General features: G+C 35.7%; 2 protein-coding genes and 1 pseudogene across 2 annotated transcripts; 1 reads left to right on the top strand and 2 right to left on the bottom strand.

Annotated features, from left to right (window-relative positions):
* The first annotated feature begins 225 nt into the window (after nt 1–225).
* On the top strand, nt 226–10,217 carry LOC120148547 (serine-rich adhesin for platelets-like). Its single transcript, XM_039161639.1, has 13 exons — nt 226–831; nt 2,477–2,703; nt 3,793–3,860; nt 4,730–4,798; nt 4,998–5,353; nt 5,486–5,554; nt 5,635–5,723; nt 6,567–7,332; nt 7,529–8,697; nt 8,821–8,898; nt 8,995–9,106; nt 9,666–9,716; nt 9,799–10,217. Exons 1-13 carry the CDS (start codon nt 478–480, stop codon nt 9,847–9,849), a joined length of 3,459 nt encoding a protein of 1,152 aa, XP_039017570.1. The 5' UTR covers nt 226–477; the 3' UTR covers nt 9,850–10,217.
* Nucleotides 10,218–10,582: 365 nt separating this feature from the next.
* Nucleotides 10,583–18,714, bottom strand: LOC120148548 (annotated as a pseudogene).
* A 697-nt stretch (nt 18,715–19,411) lies between these two features.
* On the bottom strand, nt 19,412–25,525 carry LOC120148578 (RWD domain-containing protein 1-like). The gene is made up of 11 exons (XM_039161656.1): nt 25,423–25,525; nt 25,019–25,084; nt 24,864–24,931; nt 24,583–24,610; nt 24,317–24,386; nt 23,280–23,337; nt 22,680–22,808; nt 22,154–22,245; nt 21,262–21,346; nt 19,723–19,801; nt 19,412–19,558 (listed from the first exon to the last, which is right to left on the bottom strand). The coding sequence occupies exons 1-11, from the start codon at nt 25,427–25,429 to the stop codon at nt 19,479–19,481; spliced, it is 762 nt and encodes a 253-aa protein (XP_039017587.1). The 5' UTR covers nt 25,430–25,525; the 3' UTR covers nt 19,412–19,478.
* Between the last annotated feature and the right edge of the window lie 2,174 nt (nt 25,526–27,699).

Below are 27,699 nucleotides of genomic sequence, written 5' to 3' on the forward strand. Positions count from 1 at the left end.
TTACTTCTTTTAAATATTAACAATAGATACGTAGATATATTAAAACTATTTAAATATTTCAATGATCATATTAACATAAATTTAAAAATAATAATCATTTCGAAACGCGAACCGGTCATTAATTTACCCTAATAATAATAACAACAATAATTATTATAATAATAATAATTGAAACAACATAGAGCTTGCCGTTTAATTTTCCATTCGACAGACTAGCAATTAAAAACAAAAGGACGCGCACAAAATTGGAACAAAAATAGAATACCTAAGGTCGTCTCTCGCAGTCGCAGCACACTTTTCGGCTACCGTATTCCTCTTCATCGTTCTTTCCCTTCCGCCGCTAGAAACGGCCACGCGCCGCCATTCTTTCTATTTATATTCGTATAATCATACGTGAAAATTTACGTATGCACACAAAATTTTCATGTCACAAGAACTTGATGGGAACAAATCTAGTAAAACCCTCTCGCAAAAATAATGTACGGAGGTTCCTCCAAGCTCAGCCGCGGTGGGGGAGGCGGACGTGGGAGCGGAGTCCCTCGGAACCTCTCTTCATTTCCTCCGCCGCCACACCGACCTTCTTCTGCCACCCAATCAGGCAGGCTTCCCCTTGGCTCCACCCCTCGTAACCGCCCCGGTACTGGGGGCGCTTCAGGACCTGCACCGTCTGTCGAAGAGAGTTTTTCGCTTGTTTCTGGGAACAATCCGCTGGCTTTTGCGATGATTATAAGGTTGGCGCCAGATTTGGTGGAGGAGATCAGGCGGCTCGAGGCTCAAGGAGAGACAGCCAGGATTAAGTTTGATTCAATTCCGACTCACCTTACTGGGAATGTGAGTTTTTAAACAAGAATTAAGTTGTGCTTGCTAATTTTCTTTTAAAAAAATTATTGCTCTTTATTTTGAATTGTGTTTTTTCCTCGGAGTTTGAATTTTTTTAGAGATGAAACTAGTGGGATACTTATGCTGCTTGATTTGAGTTCATTTGGGTTAAGCCTAATTTTTATTTTCTTAGTCTGTACTTTTAATTTCCTATGATTTAGGGGATAAAAATCAAAATTTGACTTAGTTTATCCTAAATTTTCCTATTTTTGAAATGTTTACAATGTTTGTTTTAATATTTTGGAATTTCAGTTTATGATTTTTTTTCATTTTAGGGTTATCTTTTACTAGCTATCTTTTGGTCCTCTGAATTTTGCTTTGGGTGTAACTATGTCAACTTTGTGTGGTCGTACTTTTAATTGGTTTCCTACTGATTATGGAAATGTTTGTTGCTTGATAGGGTTTTCAAACTATTTTGGCTTCAAATTGGGTGACTTTGTGGGTTAAGTTGCGAGTTCTGTTATGGTGATTGTAAGTCACATTCTGTTATTTTATATAGATACATTTTTTTGGTTTGTTGGAAGATTTTTAGGTAGATTGTATGATTATGCTGAGTTTGCTTGTTCTTTTATCGCTGAGTATGTAGTAATTTTTTCTTGATTCTGGACTTCTAGTAGGCTAATGGGGAGTTGGATCTATTTGGTTTGCGTAATCCCTACAATGTCTTGAGTCAAGTGTGCCATGATATTTTTTCCTCAAATGTGTATATATTCAATCTTAATATACTTTTATTGTTGGTTAATTTTTAGTATATGGCTTTTTAGCTTGCATTTATTAAATTGTTGGTTCTTACTTGGAATACGATATTGATTTTCAAGTATTTTTGCACAAGATGTAATAGGGTTCACTTTAGGTAGGAGCATTTATAGAACATGGAAGTTCAATGCAGAAACCTCTAAAAATATGCATTTGCAAAAAAGAGCAATCTAACCCGGCCAACTTGTTTAAAATGATGGGACTATCTCTATCTGCCAATGTTGGTGTTTCTTGTGTATAAACAGAAGGTTGTATTATTTACATGGTCAGTTTTATTGTAAATAAATCCTGCATATCATTAGCATAAGGATTTAGTGTAGCATGGATTAAATTTGATTTTAAAGCATTATGTTTTCTGCGGTACCTTTGCCACTCTATTTTTATGGACTGCATCAGTGGTTTCTACTTGTTTTGGGTAGTTTTAAAATTATGCAGAAAATTCTCATGATTGATTAATGACCTTTATGGGATGATAGATGGTTAATTAGTTGGACTAGAGAAAATTGGTTAAAGCCTCAGAGTTTTGTTAATTTTCTTTTAGATGTTATGCTAAGAATCTTGATTTGATTTTCTATCCTTGGTATGATAGTTAATGACTTGAACTACAGAAAATCGGTTTAGGGCCTGAAAGTTTTGTACTTTTTTTCCTGAAATGTTGCTACACTAAAATCTTGATTTGATGTTCTATTCTTATTCTGAACTAATGATTGTTCCCATTATTTGTTGAGATTTTTGGAGACGGAAGTTGCAAGTTCCTTTTCGGTGTTCAGTTCTTTTTTGGTTAAACTATATTTTTGTATGGCCTGTTAATTAATAAATACATGTGTTTAATTGATGGTAGGTTATTGATGTTGGCGGTAAGGAGTTTAAGTTTACGTGGTCACGAGAACTTGGTGCTCTGTGTGATATATATGAAAAACGTCAAATGGGAGAAGATGAAAATGATTTGCTTGTTGAATTTGGGGGTGCATGGCGCAAATTGAATGTTCAACGTGTCTTGGATGAATCAACCACGAATCAAGTTAAGATGCGGTCAGAGGAAGCTGAACGCATGCATAAATCACGCAAGTATGTTATTCGGGTGGTTTTCTCATATTCATTGTCTGCCTAAGCAAGCATATTTGTTTCCCCTTTCTCTAATTTACCTAGTTGTTTATGTACACTTAAGATGATTCAAATCCAGATACATATTTCAGCATGATTGATTATGAAAGTAGATGTTCTCTTAGCGTATAGCATGATGTTGATATTACCCAATATGTAAAATGACACCTCTTGGCATGATATTAGTAGATGATTCTGCACATTAATTTCTCTGCATCCCATTTTTATTAATGAAGTTTGGCTGAAATTTAATAATCTACTGAAGCAACAGTATTGGTTTGCATAAATTTAAACTACGAGGCCCTTCTTTTATGTTTTATAATGAATGCAGTGGAGTGATGTAGTCAAGCCAATTCCTGGAGAAGCAAGCACCACATTATCTTGAGAATTCTTCAGAACTCCTCTATCTTCTTAATCTTTGAGACCTTCAATTGCATTCGATGTTTCTCATGTTGAAGCTTGCCTTCCATGTTTCAGTTATACAAATAATAAGCCTTTATCCAAATATCAGTTTCAAATCAATATCATTAAGTTTGGTACAAACAGCCATCGGATCTTTGAAATCACCTTGTAAACTATTGTTCTGTCATACCCGGTTATTTTCATGATAGTTGCATATATAATCTTCTCACGTTGCTTACTTTGAAATCAGAATTGCTAAAGTTTCACCTTTATTTCTTTTACTATATTTCTGATGTTTTAGGTACTTCTTTAAGATTCAGAATGGACACTAGCTGAAAAAGAACAGTCAGAAAGATGTGCATAACGCTCCTTATTACAGAGAAAAGTCAAACAACATTAGAAACCCTTCTAATAAGAAATTCTTTGTTATATTGAATTTTGCGACTTCCTAGTTTGTACTAGAAATTTGGATTCTTCTCGATTATGTTTCATGAAGTGAAGAAGAAATGATGGCCTTTCAATTTATCTTTATGTGGTTCTTTTTATTGATTTTGTTGTAAAGATTTGATGCTACACTTTTATGTTGTTAATCACTTTTCTAATAGGGCTAATTTTATTGTTTTCATCTTTTCCTTTTTGGTGTTGATATAGAGCCATTATATTAGACCATGGAAATCCATCTATGAAGAATCAAATCAAGCAATTAGTTGCTGTTGAGGGTAAGTTTTTCTTTGTGATATTGTGTTTGCACCCCATCCCCCTCTCTTCCTCCATACACTGTCTATTTTTGTCTTTTCTGACAGCAATTAGATTCAATGTAATAAGCATCACAACAAAGGTATGCCTGGACTTGCTATTTCAAATCTCTTCCCTTTCATATCTTAGAATGTATATTCACATGATTTTCTTTTGGGTAAATATACATTTTGGTACTTGAACTTGGCTTCAAAGTTCAATTTGGCACCTGATTTGGTCCAATTAGGTATTTGAACTTGGATTGTGTTATACAAGTTATCCCAAATTGTGACTCCATTAAAAATTTTAAGGATTAAGGTTCAATTTGGTACATGACCTTGGTTTTGTGGTTTAAATAGGTACTTATGGTATTTTATCTAATTTGATCCAAGAAGCCAAGTTTAGGTACCAATTTGAACCTTAACCCTTAAAAATTTTAATGGTGCTATATTTTAGGTAATCTGTATAACAGAATCCAAATTCAAGTACCTAATTGGAGCAAAAAAAAAAAGTTCAATTACCAAATTCAGGTACCAAAATATAGATTTAGCTTTTTCTTTTTGTGTTCCTACTCATATGATGCCCATTTTATCGAGATGATATCTTAAAGTTGCTTCTTCAATCATGAAATCCCTTAGTAAAGAGGATTATTCTTACGTGTATTTTTATCCCTTGGGCCTCACTCACTTTAGGGGAACAGGACTTGCTTGCACAATACCTACTAATAGATAATAGATCAAAATTCCCATCGAAAATGTTTTCACTGAAAGTAATTGTTGGCAGAGAACATTTAAGATTAAAAGATGTCAATTTTTAAAGCATGAATGTTCTGTCTTTTGTCTCGTGTTTGCAGCTAGTCCATGGAAGTCTAATTTTAAAAAGGAGATTGCTTCTAAGAAGGGTAGAGTTGACTCACCTCAAGGTAAATAATTTGGATTTCATTTAAATAATTAAATATGAAAATTACCTTTTTCTATATTTTGTTTCTTTTGCATGGTCTCTCCAAAATTAATAATCTGTGTGAGGTATTGAGATTATACTTTGATTAGTTGCAGTTTGGCATTCTTTCTCTTCTGCTTACGTTTGTTGACAAGCGTTATGACAATGTATGTATGCACCAGCTGCAGTTGGAGGCCCTCCAAAGTCTGGCTACAAACCTGGTTTAATTTCGGCTGCTACTGCAAAGGGAAGACACTCATCTTCACCTTTACCATCTCCACCTGAGCGCTCTGGTGCTGCATCATCTCCAATTGGAATTGCAAGTGCCACCAAGATTCGTGCAAGCAGTGAGAATGTTATTCTTCCCCACGTTAAAAGCAAAGAAAATATTTCTTCCAGCTCTGAGAAAGAAATACTAACCAGGGCTACTAATGTAGTATGTGAAATGCAAGAGCTCAGTGGAGGACCTAAGCCAACAGAATTGCAGAGTCTTCTGATCAGTCTACTGAAGGAAAACCCCAAGGGGATGAGCTTAAAGGCAAGGGCTAGGGTTGACTGAATGTTTTAAATTAACTGCCCTTCTTTTGCTATTATGGCATGTGGTTGGCTGTTACTTTATTTTTTGGGTCATTTAATATCTTAGCCTCTCTCACTTCTGAAATGGTGACAGGCCTTGGAGAAAGCTGTTGGTGATACAATTCCAAACTCTGCACTAAAGATTGAACCCATTTTAAAAAAAGTAAGCGATGGATTCTTGATGCAAAGTATTTTTTAAGCATGACATGTAAGCTTAAGTCTTCCTTTAATTTTGTTCATTAGTTTGCAACTTTCCACGTTCCAGGAAGATATTTCTTGAAACCAGGAGTGGGGTTGGAAAGCTTGAAGAAAGCATTATCTAAAAGTGGAAGGTACCTGTCTTTTTCATTTCCAACGGGGTTGATTTTTTTTATAGAAATAGAGAATGCCTCATTAAAATCCCCCTTCATAACCTCCATGTTACAACAGTAACTTGAAAGACATTGTAAGGAGGAAAAGAGTGCCTAAGACTTTATTAATATAAGAATAAAACAAAGCCAGATCCTTACAAACTTCTGTACAACATAACACTTAAAAACAAAACTAACTACACTAATACAACCAACTCAGAAATAGAACAACCTAAACACACAACCTATAAATCAACCTATTCCTTCTTTAGCTAATTTATCTGATTCACAATTAGCAGCTCTCAAAATATGCCTAATAATAATATCTCTACTATCCACTAGGGAAGCAATATCTTTCACCAAAGACTGAAACATAGGTGTACATATAGCTGGATTTTTTATCCAGCAGGGTTGATTTGAACAGTTGTAATTGAATTGAATTCTTGTCATTTTTTTCATCTCTATATTTCATGATTTGATGTTCTCATCATATGACTCGGCACAAGATTTCAATACGAAAATTACTCTATATATAGATAGATGTAATCTAGTAGGATCTCATCATGCCATAAACATTTTTTGGAATATCATTCCATAAATCTTTTGCTTGATAATTTTGGAACTAAATGTTCTTTTTAGTTTCTGTTTAATGATCATCTTGCATAGTTATAAGTAAAGATGAGTACACTAAAAATTGCTTAGTGTTACTTCTAAGTATCAAAAACCCTGGTCATTCTTTGTTTTTAGTCTCTTATATAAAAGCTTATCTACATATTATGTATTGCACTATACGCAGCCTTCATCTTGTTTGTCTATATTTTGCAGTTCGCTTGAAGATAATCCTAATGAGGCTACAGCTCCTGAAGAAAACCAAGATCAGACATCGGTTCCAGCATCATTATCAGTGGAGAAAGTTAGTCACGATGAAACAGAGGAACATACCGATTTATACCCAAAACTTACAGAAGAATCGAATGCATTGGAACAAATTGACATGCAACAACATTCACCTGATTTGGTTGGTGAGAGAAAAGTTTCTGACAATAGTGAGGGGCCAGTGAATAGTGCTACTGACAGTGGCAGTGATAGTGACAGTGACAGCAGTGACGGTGGGAGCCACAGCAGGAGTAAAAGCAGGAGTGCAAGCCCGGCAGCAAGTGGGAGCAGTAGTAGCAGTGATAGTGAAAGTGATGCTTCTTCCAACAGCAAGGAAGGGTCTGATGAGGATGTAGATATAATGACGAGTGATGATGAGAAAGAGACAAAACAGGGTATACCGACATCTGAACCAGGACTTCTGACTTCACCTGTACCATGGCAGGCTGGACATGACAGTTCTCTGCTGAACGGAATGGATGAAAATCAAGATGATGATGGATCTGATGCAATTGATATTGAAGGCAATGGATCGGATGCTGTTGACATTGAACAAGACTTGCCTGAAGATGAACAGGAAATTGGAATGGCTGCCAGCACAAACAAAGAATGTGAGAAACATGAGGAAGGAATAAAACCCTCGTCATCTGATCATGATGAATTCCAGGAGCATCAAAACGTCATAGGGAATTTGTTTGATGATACAGAAAACATGGTTAGATAGCATTGGGAATGAACAATCTGATTACTCGGTGAAGAGAAAAGGTAAATCTAAAAGGGGATCTGATTCGAAGCACATTTATGAGAAGTCAGAGTGTTCTAAAAGATTGAAGTCTGAAAGCATGTCTCAGCCACCTGTTTCTGGGAGTAGAGATGCAGAGTTCTTTGGTAGTAGTTGACCCATAGAGGAGCCTTACCAAAGAGAAAATAAAGGTGACAAGGAATATGCCGACTCTCAAAAGGGATACAATCAGGCGTTTCCCAGGAAATCTAGTACAGATTTTCATCAATCAGGTCGTAAGTTGTCTGATCCAGGTGTTCGGACTAAAGCTGTTAGTACAGCTGAAAGGCCTTTGAAACATGCTGAGAGTTCAGGACCTGATAATAAGTTCACTAGGAAAAATGTGCATGGAGGTTATGTGATTAAAAAAGATAACCCTTATAGGGACACCCAAAATGAGGATGGTTTAATGAATGAAAAAAGTTCACTGACAAATCCTAAAGGTGGTGCTCGAGGTAAAGATGCTGTGCCTTCTGATTTCCAGCACAGAAAACATGGTGAAACTGTTGGAAAGTCCAAGGACTCTGTACAAATTTCTGGCTCCTATATTAATTCTTCTCCGAAGGATAACAGCAGGGTGAGTGAAGATAGTTATCTAGCTAATGGCAAAAGCAACGTTCTCCAACGAGAGCTTTCGCACTTGGAGTTAGGTGAGATTCGTGAGCCGTTGATTGAGGAAACTCCTACAAAGAAGCAATTTGAAAGTAAAGCTTCTGTTAAACAGTCAGGCGGTAGACCAAGCACCTCAGATAACTCTAATCCTGATCTAAGCAAGGGAAAACCTTTTGGGAAGGCAAATTGGGATTCAGGAAAATCATCTTCACCTACTCGAAGTGGGCTTAAAAGAACACCAGAACACCTTGTTGAAGATTTATCTAGATCGCATCATAGGGTTGTTCAGTCTCAGCAGCAGCAGCAGCTCTCAAGATTTGACTGTCCAGAAGTTGGGTCCCAGTTTAACAGATTGGCTGATGATGGTAAAACCAAGAAAATAGACACTGGTGCAAAACTGGGAGTTGGCCTGGAGGATTACAGTGAAAGCCATAAGAAAGCACCAGCTAGTGCCCTGCAACAGAAGGAATCTAAACGAGGACCAGCGTCCCAGTTCATGAATGAAAGTAAAATACCAGCAACAAAGAAAATGCTGGATACGACTGATATGCGCAAGGATGTGGTTCTGAAAGAGGGTAATGTAAATGGTCGAAAGAAAAGAGGTTCTTCAGATGAAGATTATTTGCTTTATTTTAAGTATGAAAAAGATGAGCAACAGCACAGAGGACCGATTAAGGATTCATCTGAGTAAGTAGTTTTGGTTGTGTAGATGTATCTGTTAAATTTAGAATGTGGTGGTTGTGTAATTGTGTTGAATGTTACAGGACTGAGCCATCTAATTCAAACTATTTTTATTTATTCTGATGCTAGGTATGAAGAGTATGTGAATGAATTTCGTGAAAAATATGAATCTTACAAGGACTTGGACAGGGTCCTACAAACCTACAGGTATTGTTCAAACTTCACAGTTTTTTCGTTCATTTATGATGTTTTGTGGACTTTGTACTGTGTTGACTTGTTCGACAAACTAACCTCTTGATATAGGAATGAATTTGAAAAGCTGGGTAAGGACCTTGAATATTCAAAAGGTAGGGACAAGGAGAAATATTACAAGACCTTGGACCAATTGATGGAGTCTTACCACCAATGTGGAATGGTAGATATTTTCTCTCTATTTTCTTATCTTTTTTGTTTTGATGATGGTATGTTTTAAGACGTGGAATCCTCTTGAAAGATTTTGTTTCACTACTGCCTGATATATTGAACTTCATATTATTATCAAGTTACTTATCGATGCGGATGTAAAATCAAGATCTTGCAATATGAGTGTAATCTCCTTTTGCCATTTAATTAGTAAGAAGATGATAAATAGCAGGAAACAGTTTTCTTATTTAAGGAGGTGTTTAGAGTTGAAAAGAACAGACTGAGGGATAAGATCATTTGCTAGCTGCAAAATTACTTCATTATGTGATCTGTTTAGAAGATTGCACATGATGATAATTGGGTAATAATAAACTATTGTGGTGGGTCTCATTACAGTGTCTGGTGCTTTGTGGCTTGTAAGAATCACAGTGCTTTCGTTTATTTAGAAAATGAAAGGATGTTGAAGATCTGTATCTGTTCCGAAATGTCCCTGGTGTCCCATATTTTACTTTAAAAAATGAAATATTTTCAGTAGGGTTTATGTTCTGATCAAGTGCTGTTTTGATTGGCAGAGATATAAGAGACTGAAGAAAATATTTGTTGTGCTTCATCAAGAACTGAAGGTCATTGCAAGTGCTGTCATTTTATCTCTTTTCTTCTCTTTCCGTTGTGATTGTTAACTCGAGTGTTTCTTCCTAATTCCAGAACCTTAAGCAGAGGCTCACAGAGTATGCCGAGTCACAGTCAACGGATTGATATTGGATTATTCGAAACCTGTCATGTAACAGATTGTATCCTCTATTTTCATACCTGAGCTGCAATCGGCTTAGACCTTTCTCCATCGCCTTTCAGGTAGACATTCAAACAAACAGTGATGTGTTGCTTTGCCTCTTGAAGAATGGAGCTCTTCTTGTAAATGGTTATAGTTGGTCGTTCAAGGTGATTGGAATGGGGCCCATGGTCCTTGAAGGATTGAAGGTGTGATGTACAAATAGGTTGGGTGTGTATAATTTTGGCTTTCGGCCACCAATTTTGTTCTAGATTTTTTTGACAGCTTTGTTTAATCTTTTGCTTGCTACCAACAATTTCTTTCGTTATGTATACAAATTATTGAAAAAGAAAAGAGAAGGATTCTTAACCATTGCTCGACTTTTGAAAGTGCAGTGGTTAACTTTTGTTTTTAAAATTCAAAAGTAAATTTACAATGTTTAAATTGGGTGTGTATAACGTTTTAAATGATTTTTACTCAACAAGTCCTTTAATTTTGTTCTTCCATCGTTTCTCGCTACTCATATACAAGAAAATGAAGCGTTGAACCAAGTGAATTCAGTTCACTGACTCAACCCGCAACATTTTCACCACAAAATTTTGTAATCATTCCGGAAAAGAAAACAATTACAATAACATTATTGAAGATGGATTGAGATGCAAGAAAACTCTTTAATTTCCTAGATCCTTCATCTCCGATTCTAGTTAGTTTCTTTCACGTTCATCCCTCCTCTGAAATATAGCCTTCATCGGCAACCTCTGTGGTAGATCCATAGGACCTTATACAAACGATGTAATATAACACATTGACAAGACTCAACCCTGCAAGAATCAAAAAATAATAGTCGAACCCAGCTGGGTTTCCCGTTTCTCGAGGCAATTTAACCCAAATAACACCCTCACAACGAAATATTACATGTCAGACAATCTTTCTCTAAATATTACCGATCTAGTATCTTTTCTGACAAAATGCGGATCACGAAACGCGTCTTCGCAGAGTTTTTTCCGAGACGGCGCCACGGTAGAAAAACACGGATCATGAAACGCGCCTTCACGGGATTCTGTTCGAGCTGACGCCATGTAACAAAGACTTAGATCATCAAGCGCGCATTCGTTGGGAGATTTAACACGTCCAGGGAAGGTGTGGATCATGAGACGCGCATTCCATTATTCACTTTAAATTATTGTGCACTTCATTATTACCTGAGCTTTAACTCTCTTGGTTATTCACCTATCTCTCTCCCCTATAAATACCTCCGAATGCAAACATCAAACCACACCAAAATTACTTTCACATTTTTTCTTCTATCAAGCCAAGCAGATTTTGTTATAGTTTTTAGAAGATAAATTTATTTTTTTATTTTTATTTAATTATTTGACCAAATTTTATTGTACTAATTATTTTGTATTATTTTTTACGATTGTAAAATGGAAGGCGGGATCATATCTCAAAACATTTTTCTGATACAGTAACAATATTAAATTATGTTATTTAAATTATTGTGATTTTTTTTTTATTTTTTAAGCATTAGTTTATATTTTAATTCGTATACTATTATTTAATTATGTGTATTTCAACTATTATTTTTGCAGATATACAACTCTTAATCTTTCAAACTCTCAAAATGAGGCGTATTTAAGCTATTTTTTACTATAATGGAGAATTTTTGGAAGATGAAACAGCGTTGTATTCGCATCAAATCATTCAGTCGGAATATCTTTCAAGAGAAACATCACCCTTGAGGAGCTGATCACTAAATTTTCAAGGAATATTCATTTTGGAAGTACTAGAAGACTGTCATCGCTTCAGTACAGATTTCCAATTGTATTATTTCTGTTAACTTATATAGCGTTCGAACTATCAAATGATGACGATGTTGTTATGATGGTTGATGCTCAGAATCAAAATTCAAACATTGATACACAAATGTATGCCACATTTGTTGAAGTGTCTGCGGTTCGTGGTATGTCATTATGCTCATACCATGGGTTGACTCAACTGCACTAGGTATGTCATTATGCTCCCACGATATAATTGTTGTTTATGAAACCTCAGTTTATGTTATTTCATTTTCATTTACTTTTAATTAATGTGCTACTCAAGTGAAAATTAAATAAAAACATTACAAACTAAATAATAAAAATAATAAAAAAAACAATTAAATAAAAACATTAAACACAAATGTTACCATTCAAACAGTTAAATAATAAAAAATATTAAGAAACAAAATAAATAAAAAGTTCATAATTAAATAATAAAAACATTAAGAAACAAAATAAATAAAAACAAGTCTATCGATGTATGCGTCTTGAATATGTTTCACAGGGCAGTGATTGTCTATTTTGATGGGGATTTCTTCGTAAGTTGCTATTACTCCTCACTCTCATCATCATCATCAACAACAGTAGCAATAACAGATAGATTTTGTTGACAAGGGACGAATGACGATGTAGCACATCTATAGAATAAGGACATTGGAAGTGTATGACTAACCATCCTACCGCTCATAGAAAACTTTGAAAACTGTGAAAACATCATCACCGATGAATGCGAAAACTAAGCCGGAGGTGTTTATGTCTCTAGTGAAGCATCACTCGTCAAGTAAGAAGCATATGAATACCACACTGGATCTATAAGCATGAGAGTATATCCACCAAGAGGTGACATTAAACCCTACGGTGGTGGCATCTGAAATGAATGTGGTGGCATCTGAAACAACTGCGAAATATAAACTGGTGGCTGCTGTGATGGTTCTGGTGCTGCAACTGAGGACAAGCCAGAAGCGCATTCTCTCTGTACACGAGTCGGGAAATGATGGTGTTGTAACGATGGACGTTTTTTCCGATGTCGACGAATGCTCCCGCCTTGTGTTTCCTCGAAAAGTAGGAACAAATTCTCGTTCGTGTTGAACCACTGATAATAGTCATTTGCAACCGAAAAATGATCTACATAAATCGGCTCCCGACGGGGAATGCGTCCACATCAATCCTCCCATATTATTACCCACTTGTTGTGCTTCATCAACCAGTTGACTTCTTTTTTGCCTCGTCTATCGATGTTATGTATATTGTCAACATTCCTAGGTGCTTCAGGAATAGATTGTACGAAACCAAATTGGCGGAACACACGATAAATATAATGCCACTCGACATTAGCATAACATATTAGAGGGATCACCGCCATCCATACATCTAATAGTCCACTCAAGTGAGGTGGGATGCAACGCCTCATTTTTTCAGTAGAATAAGGAGTCAATTGAAACTAAAAACAAACATATATAATTCTTATCAAAATAATATTCTAATTATATAACGATAATTAAAGGTAAATAATAAACTTTAAATATATACCTATGTACTAGCTTTTTGATCAATGAGCAATCGAATTTCTTCCAATTCGTCCGGTATATCTCGGTGATAGTTCCTTATAGATGACCACATATTCAGTGTAAAAAAAATCATTATATACTCAAAAAATTATTTATATACAACCTTAGTACTGAAATTACCTCAACAATAACGGGAAGACTAATGGGTTTTTCACGACCGGACATAAAAAGGACATGCGATACCACACCCATGATTGCAGAAGAATGAGACATCAGCCGATAGCATGTTTTCAATAATCAGTTGCTCGACACATTTCTCTATAAAAAGATGCCAAAACCGTAGAACCCCAACTGAATAAGCCGACAACTCAAAAAATCTGTGAGATGACACAACCACATATAATGAACTTGGTTGCGAGATTTATTTGGCATCAAAATCCCTCCTATGAGTTGCAATATGCAAGCCCGAGCAAATATTTGAGCATATTCCTGGGAACAGTCGTCGCTCAACCGTCGAAAATTTCTAGCCAACCATGATAACGATATTCGACCACCTTTGAAATTAGGTGAGATATTTCTAATGTACTCGCACAAAGAATGACAATCATATCTGTCACACTAGAAATAGCATCCTCATCTACCGAAGCCCCAAATGTAAGAAAACATCCTCCAACATAATATTGCACTCTCCACGCGGAAGATGAAATGTGTGTGTCTCTGGTCTCCACCTCTCAATCAGTGCAAAAATAAGGTTGGATTCAAAGTTACAGTGTCTTTCATATTTCACTATGTAACCGAATCTAATCTTAGCTAAATACGGCTAGACGAATTTCTTCAAATTCGTCTAGTATATCACAATGATATTTCCTTATAGATGAACACAAATTCAGTGCAAAAAAATCATTATATACTCAAAAAAATTATTTATATACAAACTTAGTATTGAAATTACCTCAACAATAACGGAAAAACTAACGGGTTTTTCACGACCGGACATAAAAAAGACATGCGATACCACACCCATGATTGTAGAAGAATAAGAAATCAGCCGATAGCATTTTTTGGATAATCAGTTGCTCGACACATTTCTCTATACAAAGATGCCAAAACCGTGGAGCCCCAACTGAATGAGTCGATAACTCAAAAATCTGTGAAATGACGCAACCACATACAATGAACTTGGTTGCGATATTTATCGGGCATCAAGATCACTCATATGAGTTGCAATATGCAAGTCCGAGCAAATATTTGAGCTTGTTCCTGGGAACAATCGTCGCTCAACCGTCGAAAATTTCTAGCCAACCATAATAACGATATTCGACCACCGTTGAAATTAGGCAAGATACCTCTAAGATACTCCTCGCACAAGGAATGTCAATCATCATCCGCCACACTAGAAATAACATCCTCATCTACCAGAAGCCCCAAATATAAGGAAACATCCTCCAGCATAATAGTGCTCTCATCACACGAAAGATGGAATGTGTGTCTCTGGTCTCCACCTCTCAATCAGTGAAAAAATAAGATTGGATTCAAGGTTACAATGCCATTCATATTTCGCCATGTAACTGAATCTAGTCTCAGCTAAATACGGCTAGACACGACTCGGTATCTCTAATTTAGCGTTACGAATAAATAGATCTAATATATAGTCATTTACCTAATTAAATAATAAACTAATACTAAAAAATAAATGAATGAAACATTCACAATAAATAAAATAACAAAATTTAAAATTATTACCATATCGGTAAAATGACTCGATATATGATTCTCATCTAAAAGCAACAACCAGCCTGCTATTTTATAACTGTAAAAAGTAATAAAAAATTTAATAAAATAAAATATAATAAAAATAATAAACTATTAAATGATTATAATACAATAAAAAAATTAGCTTCTAAAAACGATAACTATAATTACTTAAAACTTGATAGAACGATATATAGAAGGAAGAAATAGAGTGTTTTTTGTGTGGTACGAGTGTTGGATGAGGGAGTATTTATAGGAGGGGACGGTGGTGGACGATATTTAAGGCGGGATGATTGGGAAAGCGAAGGTGCGCTTCATGATTCGTGCTTTACCACCGTGACGTTAACTTGGATAGAACTCCACGATGGTGCGGATTAATTGTGTGGATTATGATCTGCGCTTTTTCACCGTGGCGTCAACTCGGATAAAATCCTGCTAAAGCCGTCTAATGATACACTCTTTGTCAAAAAATGTACTAAATCGATAATATTTGGAAAAAAAAGATGTCGGACACATAATATTTAACTGTTAGGGTTACTTTTGTTTTTGGGGTAAAATTGGCGTTTCTAGAAGTAGCGTCGTTTACAATGTTAAACAGAGCAGGGCTCAATAAATTTGCCACCGCCATTGACAGTAAGAATGATGAGTTACCGATGCTTGACATGGTTTTCGGGTACTCCCGATTTAAAACTCAAACTGTCCGAGTGTATTCAACGCCGAACGATAAACTGTGGGAGAAGCCGCAACATTGACATATTTACCGGTGCATTAGTCATTTTGGCATGCCCCACGATTATTACTTTACTTAATCTGATGTTCTCAACAATTGCCGAGAGTCCCATGGCTATTACAGGGAGGAATAAACCGACTCCCATCCTAGTGTTGACACTGATAATTTCCTGTTTTCCCTTGATCTTTGATGCTATTGAGATTATCACACGCTAGTAAAGCACGGAAGTGATGTAAACGATGACGGTTAATGAGGCTGCCAGCATATGGAAGCCGCCGAAAAGGTGTCGGTTCATGGTACTAGCTTGGAGCATGGGGAACGAGTATTGGTTTCCAGCGATTGCGATTACGATCCCCGTAGACCATAATGGGATCACTTTTAAAAGCGCTTTAAACTCTTCGAGTTTCTGAACTGTGCAAATATTCCACGGGTTTAAGTCCAATCCATCGGAGCCTATCTCCTCTTCAGCGTTTACAATAATGCAAGCTTTGTTCATAAACTTTAAACTGTCACTTGGAACGGTAAACTCGACTCCTTTTCGTGATGGTAACCAGAATTTAGAGTCGGAAACGGGAGGCTTCTTTTCTTATATGAAACCAAAAGAACTTGTGCGAAACCCGTAAAGATGCTGGTGCTGGCTTTCTGCTTAATATAGAAGGGTGAAGCAATGTAAAACGCCAGAGTGGACAACAACATCAGGAATGCACAAGTACCATATCCGATATTCCATACATAGACTTGTATAATATAAACAACAACAGTCAGACCAAAGGAGCCACAGAGGGATGCTGCAGCTGAAATAGCTCTCCAGGATCTTTTCATTCTTGTTGGTCAATTGATCGGCACCGAATGGCATAGAACAAGGCCTAATGTCTCCGGCTCTGATAGACTTGAAAAACAAGGCAGAGATCAGGATAGCCACGTGGCCTGCTGTGGCGGATTTGCAGCAAGGGTTACAAGGAGGAGGGCTTGCCTGTGGTAAAAGTATAACGGTTGTTAACCATAAATTTGAAACTCCCTGAAACATAAGGTCAGTTAAGCATAACATTATAATTAACAACTATTATAGAAAACATAAGAAAGAGGTAATTAATTACCAGGAAACTGGCAGTCGAACCCAAGCCAATGGTAGCGATACGACCCATACAAGAATCAGCGAATAAAGCACCCAAAATAGGTGCAAATTTGTTGAAAGCTTGCCAAAGGTTGAAAAGATTTTTGGCCCCCGGCAGTACTCATGTGATAGTTACTCTTCAAGTAAAGCGTCATTGTTGGCGCCAAGGCATAGCTAGGCACTTTCTCATTTGCTCTAGTAGGAACATTCAAATATCAATATTTTAAAGCCATTAGCACCCAAGTCCATGAATTTAAATTTGATGCAAATGTTAAAGAAGATGTAATATAAAAAGAAAAAATCAATAATATGCATATGCATTTGAATATGAATATGAATATGATGTACCAATAATGAAAGGCATGTTAGTCCAATTCTTAGGGTTCCTTTTCTCTCTAGTCTTCTCTGAAGCCATTATTCTCTTACAATTGTAAATGTTATAACTTAATTCGGATTAATTTCTGAGATATCTAGTGTTGGAGAGGAATGGTATTTAAACTTGTGTTTGAGAACTATAATTTCGTATTCATTCAATTCTGGTTGAACATTTCATAAACTAAACTTTGTTATTTATGAATCATGGGAACTAAATTTTGCTGTATATTTCTCGTTTTGATTTATTTGAAACTCAAACCTGAATTATAGTTTCATTAGATTCTACACTCTATACAGTTGGAAACTTGAGAAATTAGCAATGTTATTTATAGTTTCAAAACTTTCTTAGACACAGTAATAGAATATAATACTTGTAATATAGGCTATCTAACCTATATACCTAAAGCCTTACCATCATCTTATCTGTAATCCAATCAATTCAGTTTGCTAGCACTATCGTTTTTTCAGTGAATTTAGATAGTATAATAGATCAACTCAATCTCAATTATAGTAATGGGAGAATTTAAATTGCAAAAGTCATGTGGAGTGTGATACTGGTGAATTCGAGTTGGGAGTTCCACTTCCATTGTACTTTCAGATTTCTTTTATTCTTTTTAGATTAATCATCAAACAGTAATTGATTAATCTAAATTGAATATGACATAAATTCATTATAAAAATAATCTTATCAATCCAATTTATTTTTGTTTCTTAAAGTATCCGTCTTTAACACTCTAACATTGAGTATGTGAGGGCGAGTACACGCTTCAACAACAAACATCAATAGGAAGTAAAATATATTATTTGTTCCTATTATTTTGATCAATTCTTTTCATCCTTTTCCCCTTGTTTTTTTTATGACAATTGAATTGTTTAAATCAAGTGGTGTAAATGGCGTCTTAATGATATGCAGGAATCAAATTACTGAGACACTATCCAACTCAATCTGTTTCCATTTTAAGAAATCTCATAACGCCATTTTTAATCTTAATGCTTTCCTCTTTCAGAAAAAAGGAGGTTGCTTGGTAACCCTAATTCTCTCTTTGTATGGCACCATGAGTGCGTTGGACGAAACAAACTTTATTCAAATCTTTAAAAGGTACACAAATAAATGCACGTTTGACCCTCCTGATAAAAACTCTTCAAGAAAATAATGATAGCGGCGGAGTAGCACAACAAAGTTGGCCGATGTAAGGACTGAACAAGTCAATAATGAATGGTGGAATTAAGCAATTCAAGCAACCTTGGGTGATCGCAGTTACTGATTTGCAACACGCCGGTCCAATTTCCAGCTTGTTAGTTAAGAACACATTGACAATGTCTTGAAAACAAGCTTCAATGTAGTACAACTGTGACTCGCATGACACAAGTTCATTAGACTCGGCAGCATGAGTGGAGGGCATTGCAACAGGTGGAGATCCGTTGGTAAGAGGAAAGAATGGAAACCGAGGCAGAGAAGCCGGCGACACCATTGCATCAGGGAAGTATGAATAACGTTTGCATGTGAAGGGATCTGGTTCATAATATAATGAACTTCCACCAGCTGCTTCCATGGTTGGCCATTGTGTTGCCCAAAAGATCGAGCAGGTTAAGAAAATCGACAATGAATCTGATAACATTTTCATTTTTTTAGCATTAAAAAGGGTAAGAATTATACATTCAGATAGCTATATTTCGCAAGTGGGAACCAAATCATGTAAACCAGAAAATGTGGTTGGGTTTTATAGTGTGGGATTTGAGAAGTTAGAGTTGCAGCCGAAATTGTCCCTGCAATGAAAACTGGTTTTCATGAAAATGTTGTGATTGATCATGCACTCTTTTCTTTCATAGTTGTTACTCTCGTAATGCACCGAGTGAAAACATATGTTTAATGTGATTACTCTAGTGTCGTGGTTCGTCCGTAGACGTCTCCGGGTTTAAGAACCATACTAGTCTCTGATACATAACATTAGCAGTGTCCTTTGACATATGTACATGGATGCTTTTCCCTAACACTTCTCTTGGTAAACATTAATAAGTTCATGAAAACTAACGAGACATTTCGATCTTTAGATATAAAGCAAAATTGGGTAAAATTTACATTAGAGGTGAAGCTTTAGACATATGCAACATATCCTTGCTACTATAAGTAAACTGTAAATGAGAGCGCAAGTTTCTAATCATGAAACCAAGGCTCCCACTTACAATCAAGCCTCAAAGACAAAAAAAGCAGGTCAAAATACAAGGTAAATATAAACTGGGAGATGCGCAAAACTCCAGTGCCAGGAAAAGCTCCATCAAAGTATTGAATTTTCAATCAGGAGAAGCTTTTTTTCTCTTAGGCAGTTCTCTTTGAAGAGAGAGAGGTTGAATCTGACTTCTCAGCCAGATAGTGCTCAAGCATGTCTTCTTCATCGTCTGCAGTAAACCAAAGTGATCAGATAGTTTCTTTCATCTAATGTGCTTACACTTCTAGCTTCTGTTTTACTAAAAAATATCATGATTATGAAAGCATCAATAAACAGAATGTTCATGGCACAATCAAGTAATAAATAGTCTGTTCTGCCAAGGGAGGGACTCACCTTCGAAATCATCATCATCCAAATCAATGTCTTCCTCCTCTTCCTCATCATATTCTTCTTTGATGGCAGCTGCACCTTTCTGCGGTAAAGAAAGTCAAAGAGTCATGATTGCTTTTCACCATTCATCCGGTTAAATCTTAGTATGAAATAAATAGACTTCTAATCTTGCATATATATTATATATTTTCTTACTAACATGAATTTTTTGAGTCTCATAGTCTTTCCCTTTTTTGCATAATTTAATCTCAGATTCCACTTAGGGGAAAGATATGACTCATTCCCATTGTTTTGAAAACCGGACCGGACCGGCCAGTTCAACCGAGAACCGTTGTCTAGTCCGGTTCAAACTAAACCGGTTGAACCGCTACTAGTGAACCGGTCAGAACCGTTGAACCGTTCGAACCGGACCGGCTGAAAACCGAAAAAAACCGCCAATTTTGTTTTTTTTTTTAAAAAAAAAAATTAAACCAAACGACGTCGTTTGTTAAACGAGCCAAGTCAAACTCGAGTATTGCTGAGCTCAACTCAAACTTTAAAAGTAAGCTCAACTCAACTCAAACTCACGAACTAAAAATTATCAAGTTCAACTCGAACTCGAAATATAATATTGAAACTTGAACTCGAAAAGGCTTGAACTCAAAAAAAAATTAGAAGCTCGATTGAAGCCTAAAATTCGAGCTTGATTGAAGTGAAAGAATAGTTCACTCTATGCTCACCAAAAGGCTCCATGATTTTGAATGTCAAATTACCTCTATTATTTATAGAAGTTAGTTGGGATGCTCTTCTATGTTTCTTAGCCATGTGAGATTGTTTTGTTCTCATATTTTTACTCTTTAGACTTTTAGGATGTTCTTCTATGTTTCTTACCCATGTGAGATTGTTTTTTAAAAAAAATTAAACCAAACAATATCATTTTGCTATGATTTTTTAGCCCCAAATTTATTTTTTAATTATAGTTATATAATTATATTTATTATTTAATATGGTTTACCTTAAATATTATGTTGTAGTTAATTTGAATCATTTTGTTTCACTTGATTTTATGGTTTTTAACTCATATATGTTATGACTTACTTTGAATATGACTTGTGATATACAAAATTATTTTTTATTAAATATTTTTGGTATTTTTATTTAATTTTTAAAATAATTATGACGTCGTCCGGTTCTTTCGATCGGTTGGACTGGTTCAACCGGTTGAACCAGTGAACCGATAGCATGACCGGTTCGCTAACCGGTTCGCTAACCGGTCCGGTTCTGAAACCCATGCTCATTCCCAGAAACAATAGTGGTTTCACAATAGTGTTATTATATTCTATTCTCAAAACGGTGGAAATATATGTTAGAGAAAGAAATATCAACCAATGGGTACAAGAACTGGAAGTGGACCATCCAAATCCAATCTAATCATTTGAGATTTTTAGCCAATTTAAAGAAACAATAATGTGCCTTTTTTGTGGGAGAAATGCACGGCGACAATGATATACATATCATGTTTTCACAATGTTATAAAGAGGATAAAATAGAAAATATAATTACCGCACTAGCTCTTCCACTTTCAAACCACTGCCTGCCTGTGAGCTTCTTCTCTTTGGATGCCGTGAGAGCAGACTCGGGCATTAGCCTGAAAATTGATGCATATAGAGTTTATTTATGACAGTAAAATATAATCCTTTGAATTTATAGCTTTTCTTTCTTTCTTTTAAAAACACATAAGGCATGACAAACCAATAAAATTGTCCATGCACTTTGCCAGAAGAGATGAAACTAGCTGAGGATTATTTCTAGTTCAGGCTATGTTGCGGACTCTATTAGTAATTTAACTACAAGAATCAGACACCTAAAGGTTCAAAGTGAATGAGGTAATGAGGCATGATCCTCCACATACAGGGCGAAACTCAGCAAAAAGGCAAAATATGCATGTTAGACATGCACCAAACACCCAAGTCAAGTAATGCGGCTTTAGACAATATCATAGCAGACTATAAGTAACCCCTCCCATCCAAGTGCTTTCGTGCTTAATTACACATAAAGCATATTTTACCCATGTGAAAAACATATCCAGGATCTTTTTCTTCTTTCTCAAGGAAGATCTTCATGATGTGAACTGTGTTTCAAAGTGTAGAACAAGAACAGAAACTGCATTTCTGTTATTTCCATTTTATCCTCGATGACAACAAAACTTTAATGGGAACATCAAGTACATGTACTAGCAAGGAAGACAGGTACCATTTAAGTCCATGCTGCCAAACTTTTAGACAGTAACAATAACAAGTACAAAATTTTAGCACGTTTAGCAGTACTATTTTTTTTTTCTGAAAATACGTTTAACAGTACTAAACTTGCAGGCTTGGGGACAAAAACCTAAAAAAAAGTAACGTGTCTGCGAAAATCCAGAAATATGTAGAAAACATTCAGCTATCATACTCACTTGGCTCGCTCTAGTGCCAACTCTGCTTCAAACCTTTCTCTCCATGCTGAAAATGTATCAACAGTAACAGGTTCTCCATGTGGAACAATTACCTGAAAGTAAAAGGTATGGTGAGGATATAGATCCATTTGCAAAGACTAATACCTGCAATTAAGAGAAAACCCAGTGCTCTCAAACGTGAATGGTATCCTGATTTGTGATCATATTTAGCACAATTTTATGTTGTTCTAGTTGGGTTTACCAGTAGATACATTAAGTCTATGTCAAACAAATCTAAATAGAAATATGGGCCACACTGCTGCTTTGTTAGATAATCTGGGGTATTCTTACAGGAATTGACCAATTGGAATTAAGAGTACTATCTACAGACATATGCGCATACATAACGCGATGACCTATACAATAGACATAGCATTGCATGCAACTAGCAGATGGGCAGCAATATAGAAATGCAACTAGAATTAGCTAAAAGATGCTCAAAAGTAGAAGTTATATTTTTCTTGAAAACAAAAATAAATAGTCACACCTCATCTTTTCTTGCCTCTTCTTCTTCAGCATTGTCAGCATCAGCATCTTGGCAATATCTTCCAGATAGGCATTCCTTGGCTGATGTAACCAAAGTGTAAATCATAGCCATTCCAAGATTTTCAGATGCCTGAAAGCACGAAATGGAGTGAGAGTCAGCCCAACTTGGACAAATTAAGTTGTATTACTAGGGATGGACTGGGGGAGGGCAGTCGGCCCCTGAAAATTTAAAATTACCATATATTTTAGATTTTTTTATGTATTTTCTATTGAAAATCTGTTTTCGTCCCCTAGAATTTTGTAAGTTCATCTCTTCCTAAAATTTTAGAAGCTCGTCCCCCTTAACATAAAATCTTGTGTCTCTTGTGTGTATTACTATAAAGATGCTAATAGGCATATCATCTATAAAACACTTTGCTTTGCAACAAACCATTAGAAAGAAGGATTAATTCATTAAAAGGATTCTATGTCCACTTTTGAATCTCAAGGTGAAAGTTCAATTAGTTAAGAATTGGCACACTTGTGATTCTTTAACAGTTCCCAGTCAGTAGGTTTTACATTTATATATGCTTAAAAAGTAAATTAAAAGTTTCAAGGTTACCTCCTGCTCAAGCTTTTCCTTCAAAGCTTTCAGGTCACTGGATTGTATTCCACGTATACTAGAAAAGAAAATGAAAAATGCAGGTTATTTTATAAAGTTCATAAAAAAGGACAAGATCCTGAGGAGTAAAGAATGCATCTTTTAGACAAGATCCCAAATGCTCAAGACAAAGTCCATTCAATTCCGGTAAATGGATTAATCAGCAAGCAACTAGCAGAAATTTGACACAGTCCTTGATATCCATGAAATATGTTAAATAACATCATTATGCATACCTAATAACATTCAAAATGAGTACGTATATTAGTCTGAATAATTGTATCAGTTAGAGTCCACAATAAAGAAACCATGCAAGCTAGTCAGCAAGAATAAAACACTAGGATATAGCCGCATAGCTGTCATTGACATGTTACTGCAGTCTTTCACATAAGGTCACTTAAAGACTAAATCAGAAAATGAAAATCAAAAATAAAATGAGAACTATTAGGGTATATTTGGTTATTCATTTTTAATAACTTATTCTCTTTCAATAGTGAAATTGAGTTCGAAAATTGAAGGGGAAATACAGTTTTGAAGAGTTAATTTCGTGGATAACAAAAAGATATGATCTCACAGTTCAAGATCTGGTGCAATCAATGAAACATGTAACTCTAACCGAATATTAAAAACACAAATACAGTTAGTAAAGAAAAAGTCAGTTGTTTGCGGGAACAATCTTATATGGTAACAAGGGAACAGCCATTGTGATCAAGGAAACATTCAGATTTTGCCAGATATGGGAAATGTAAAGGGAAAAGGGATGGTGGATTATTCTACCTAATGGATAATATTCATAATCACCTTCCTTTTTTATGGCACAATCTTTGGATTAAAGACTTTCCATCCTCCCCAAGGAGCAAAGCCCACATGAGCTTCAAACAAAAGGAACAAACATTTCTCCCAGATCACTTGGGAAAACGGGGACATACAGAAATATGCTTATAAATATCAGCATTCATATAGCCTATAGGTACATTCCACTGAAAGGACATACTGACCTTTTTACATTAAGAAGTGGAGGTTCATCTGGATATTTTTCTGTATGTGAGAAAACCAAAGCAAGCTGAACTGCACCAGAAGTTTGGGCAACAACTTATGTTCACAGGGAAACAGACAACCCTGAACTAAGGGCAGCAATAGAAGTTCATAAAAAATGTAAAAATTATTCATGTTGATGTTGTAAATTTTGTCCATGTATGAGTATAAATGCGTCAGAAGATAATATCACACACTACAATTTGTTGGGTTGTAACAAAAGAATAACCTGGTGTTGATTGATCTGTGTCATCACCCTGTCAAACACAATGTGGAAATTAGAATTGTGGAGAAGGAATAATGATATTGAACCAGAAGCTAAGCTTGTAAACATTCTTAATCATTTAAAGGTGCATTATTACTACTCAGTAAATGGCTCTACGTCTGTTAGGTTGTGGCATTTTAAGGTCACCAAAAAAGCTAGAATGAAATGAGCTTACACACACACACAAGAAGAAGCAATGACACAACTAGAATGGTAGATAACTTTATGTCTCCGATAAAATGCACCTGAGGAGATATTGTAATTTGGAAGCATCTATTTGAAATGCTTAGTCCACTCTCCGCGGAGTGAATTTCTGATATAAAAGAAGCAATCATTGCAGGTCTGGAGGGAATGGGAACTTTTAGCAGGCTGAAAGCATGAGTTCAACAAAAGAAGGAACCTTTGAATTCATCCATAAGTATTGCTTCCAGGGCTTCAATTTCCATCTCTTGCTCCTGAGCATGGTCTGTAAACATAGATCAACAATCAATGTCAAAGGAAGCATATCATAAACGATTCTTCTAACAATTGATTGAAAAAGGTTTAGTATTAAAAGATTAAGCAGATCATGTTTCATGTATTTTTATATAATCAGGGTAACAGTATTTATTACTGCCCTTTCAGTTTTACGGTTGATCCGTGATTTATCAGGTTGAACAGCTAATATATGATTGCGATTCTCTAGATTCTGTATTTTAAAGCTTTGTTGCACCATTAATACGAGCTTTGATTTTAACTCTCAACAAACTTGGTTAGCAACAGAATAGTAGAATTTTATTAGCAAAAAGAAAGTAAAGGAATTACCTATCATAGTTGTGAATTTGGGATAATATTCCTTTTATGCCTTTTGTTTTTGTTTTCTGGTTTTCCTTTTCAAGGAAGTTCTTTATTTTGGATTTGATACTGCACTTCCTCTCAAAGTTGATCCAATCTCGGTGTCTCCATGAGCACTTCAGCACGTTAAAACATCAATAACTCACTTCTAAACGCAGCGTTTCATTATTACTTGTTTTCGTCTATTTTTTTACCCAAAATAACAAATATTATTATTTGTAATTTAGGAGTCCTAAATGGTCCAAGCTCAAAAAGAATAATAGTTTATTTGTGTTTATTATTTATTTTTAAAGATGTTAATATTTATATTTTTTAGTTTAAAATTTTAATATTGAAATTTTTTAATTTGTTTGTTAAGGTGTACGTGTCAGAGGCGGATGCACATGCATTTAAAGGGTCAAGTCATGCCCATTATTTTAGATAGGTTATTAAATAGAGAAAATCGTCTCAGTGACCAAAAAAAAGTTATAATATACGATTTTAACCAACTTTTTTTGGATTTGCCAAAATGACCAACAAATTCGCAACGCGAAATAAAAATCGCAACGCGATCCCCAGAATCGCAAATCAGTTTCCAAAATCGCAACGCGATTCTTGAAAATCGCGATGCGATAGTACAAATTCGCATTGCGATTTTCCATAATCGCAACGCGAATATGAAAATCGCAACGCGAACACATAAATCGCAACGCGTATCCGTAAATCGCAACGTGTATCCGTAAATCGCAACGCGTATGGGTAAATCGCAATGCGTATCCGTATATCGCAACGCGTATCCGTAAATCGCAACGCGTATCCGTAAACCGCAACGTGTATCCGTAAATCGCAATGCGTATCCGTAAATCGCAATGCGTATCCGTAAATCGCAACGCGTATCCGTAAATCGCAACGATAATTCGTAAATCGCAACGCGTATCCATAAATCGCAACGATAATCCGTAAATCGCAACGAGAATCTGTAAATCGCAACGATAATCCGTAAATCGCAACGAGAATCTGTAAATCACAACACTGAAATTTTGGGTATATAACACTGAAATCATAAACTAAATCCCTAAATCGCAACTCATTCCATCTCCATCTATCACTCTCTCCGGCGACATCCGTTCCTATATCCAACGACATCCTTCCCAATCCGGCAACAGGTTTTAGTTTCGCAGCTCGTCTGTTTAGTAAATTAATTTACAACCATGAAATCATCTAATGTTGATCATGTTTGGATAGATTTGTGTTTTGGAGGGTCATGGGATAATGTTCATGGTGTTTACAATATATGCCTTTACCCATGAATCTTCAACTAAAATTGTCTTTACAAAAGTTAACTTATGAAACTCTAATGCTACGTGTTTCAAATAAATTGAATTTAGAGCCCCTAAGTGGATTTAGGCTATCTTATCAGAGAAATGGTAAAGTTTATTTGTTAACCGACAATGAAGATGTTGAACGATTCATTGCTTACATTAGTGTTTCACAAGATGATGTTACATTGTATGTTGTTGAACCTAGAAGTAGTATTGTTGGGTCAGTAGCGGGTAGTAATCAACTAAGTTTTTCTCAAAACCCACAACCTTTCTCTAATCCAAATCCCAATCAACTTTCAGCACCAAATTCCGGTTTTCGTATTGACCAGTTAGACGATGATGAGCCAACAGAAAAAATTGTGAGTACTAGTCAGTATTCGAAATTTGGTCTTGGTCAATATCCGGACTTTGATATTGGTCAATACACGGATTTTGATGATGTTTCAGAAGAAGAAACAGACCATGCGTGTAATGATATTGATATTGGTCAATACCCGAATTTTGATGATGAAACAGCCGTTGCCGAAGAATGTAATGTTGATGATAATGAGGAGGAAGTTACGACTGTGAATGAACATGTTGAACATCCATTCTGTAATTCATATAATCCTGAAGAAGAAAAAGAAGAAGAAAAAGTCCCCGAAGAAAGAAAATGCCACGGGCGTATAACTGGAATATGCCAGAATTACTTCAGATACCGGAAGAAGAGTTGATAAAGAAAGCAGTTGATTGTTACACAAAAGTTATTCGTATCAAGAAAGATGATTGTTTTGATACAAAGGAAGACTTGAAGATAGCTTTATATACGAAATGTGTGGAAGATGGCTATCAACTAAAGTTAACAAATCAAGCAAAGATCGTTTCGAAACAAGGTGTATGATTGACAAAAACTGTACGTGGCGTATGATTGCAAAGAGAATAAAAGATTGCAAAATGTTTCAAGTTA

Source organism: Hibiscus syriacus, unplaced genomic scaffold (genome assembly GCF_006381635.1).
Source record: "Hibiscus syriacus cultivar Baekdansim isolate YM2019G1 unplaced genomic scaffold, ASM638163v2 tig00110963_pilon, whole genome shotgun sequence".
Classification (NCBI taxonomy): Eukaryota; Viridiplantae; Streptophyta; class Magnoliopsida; order Malvales; family Malvaceae; genus Hibiscus; species Hibiscus syriacus.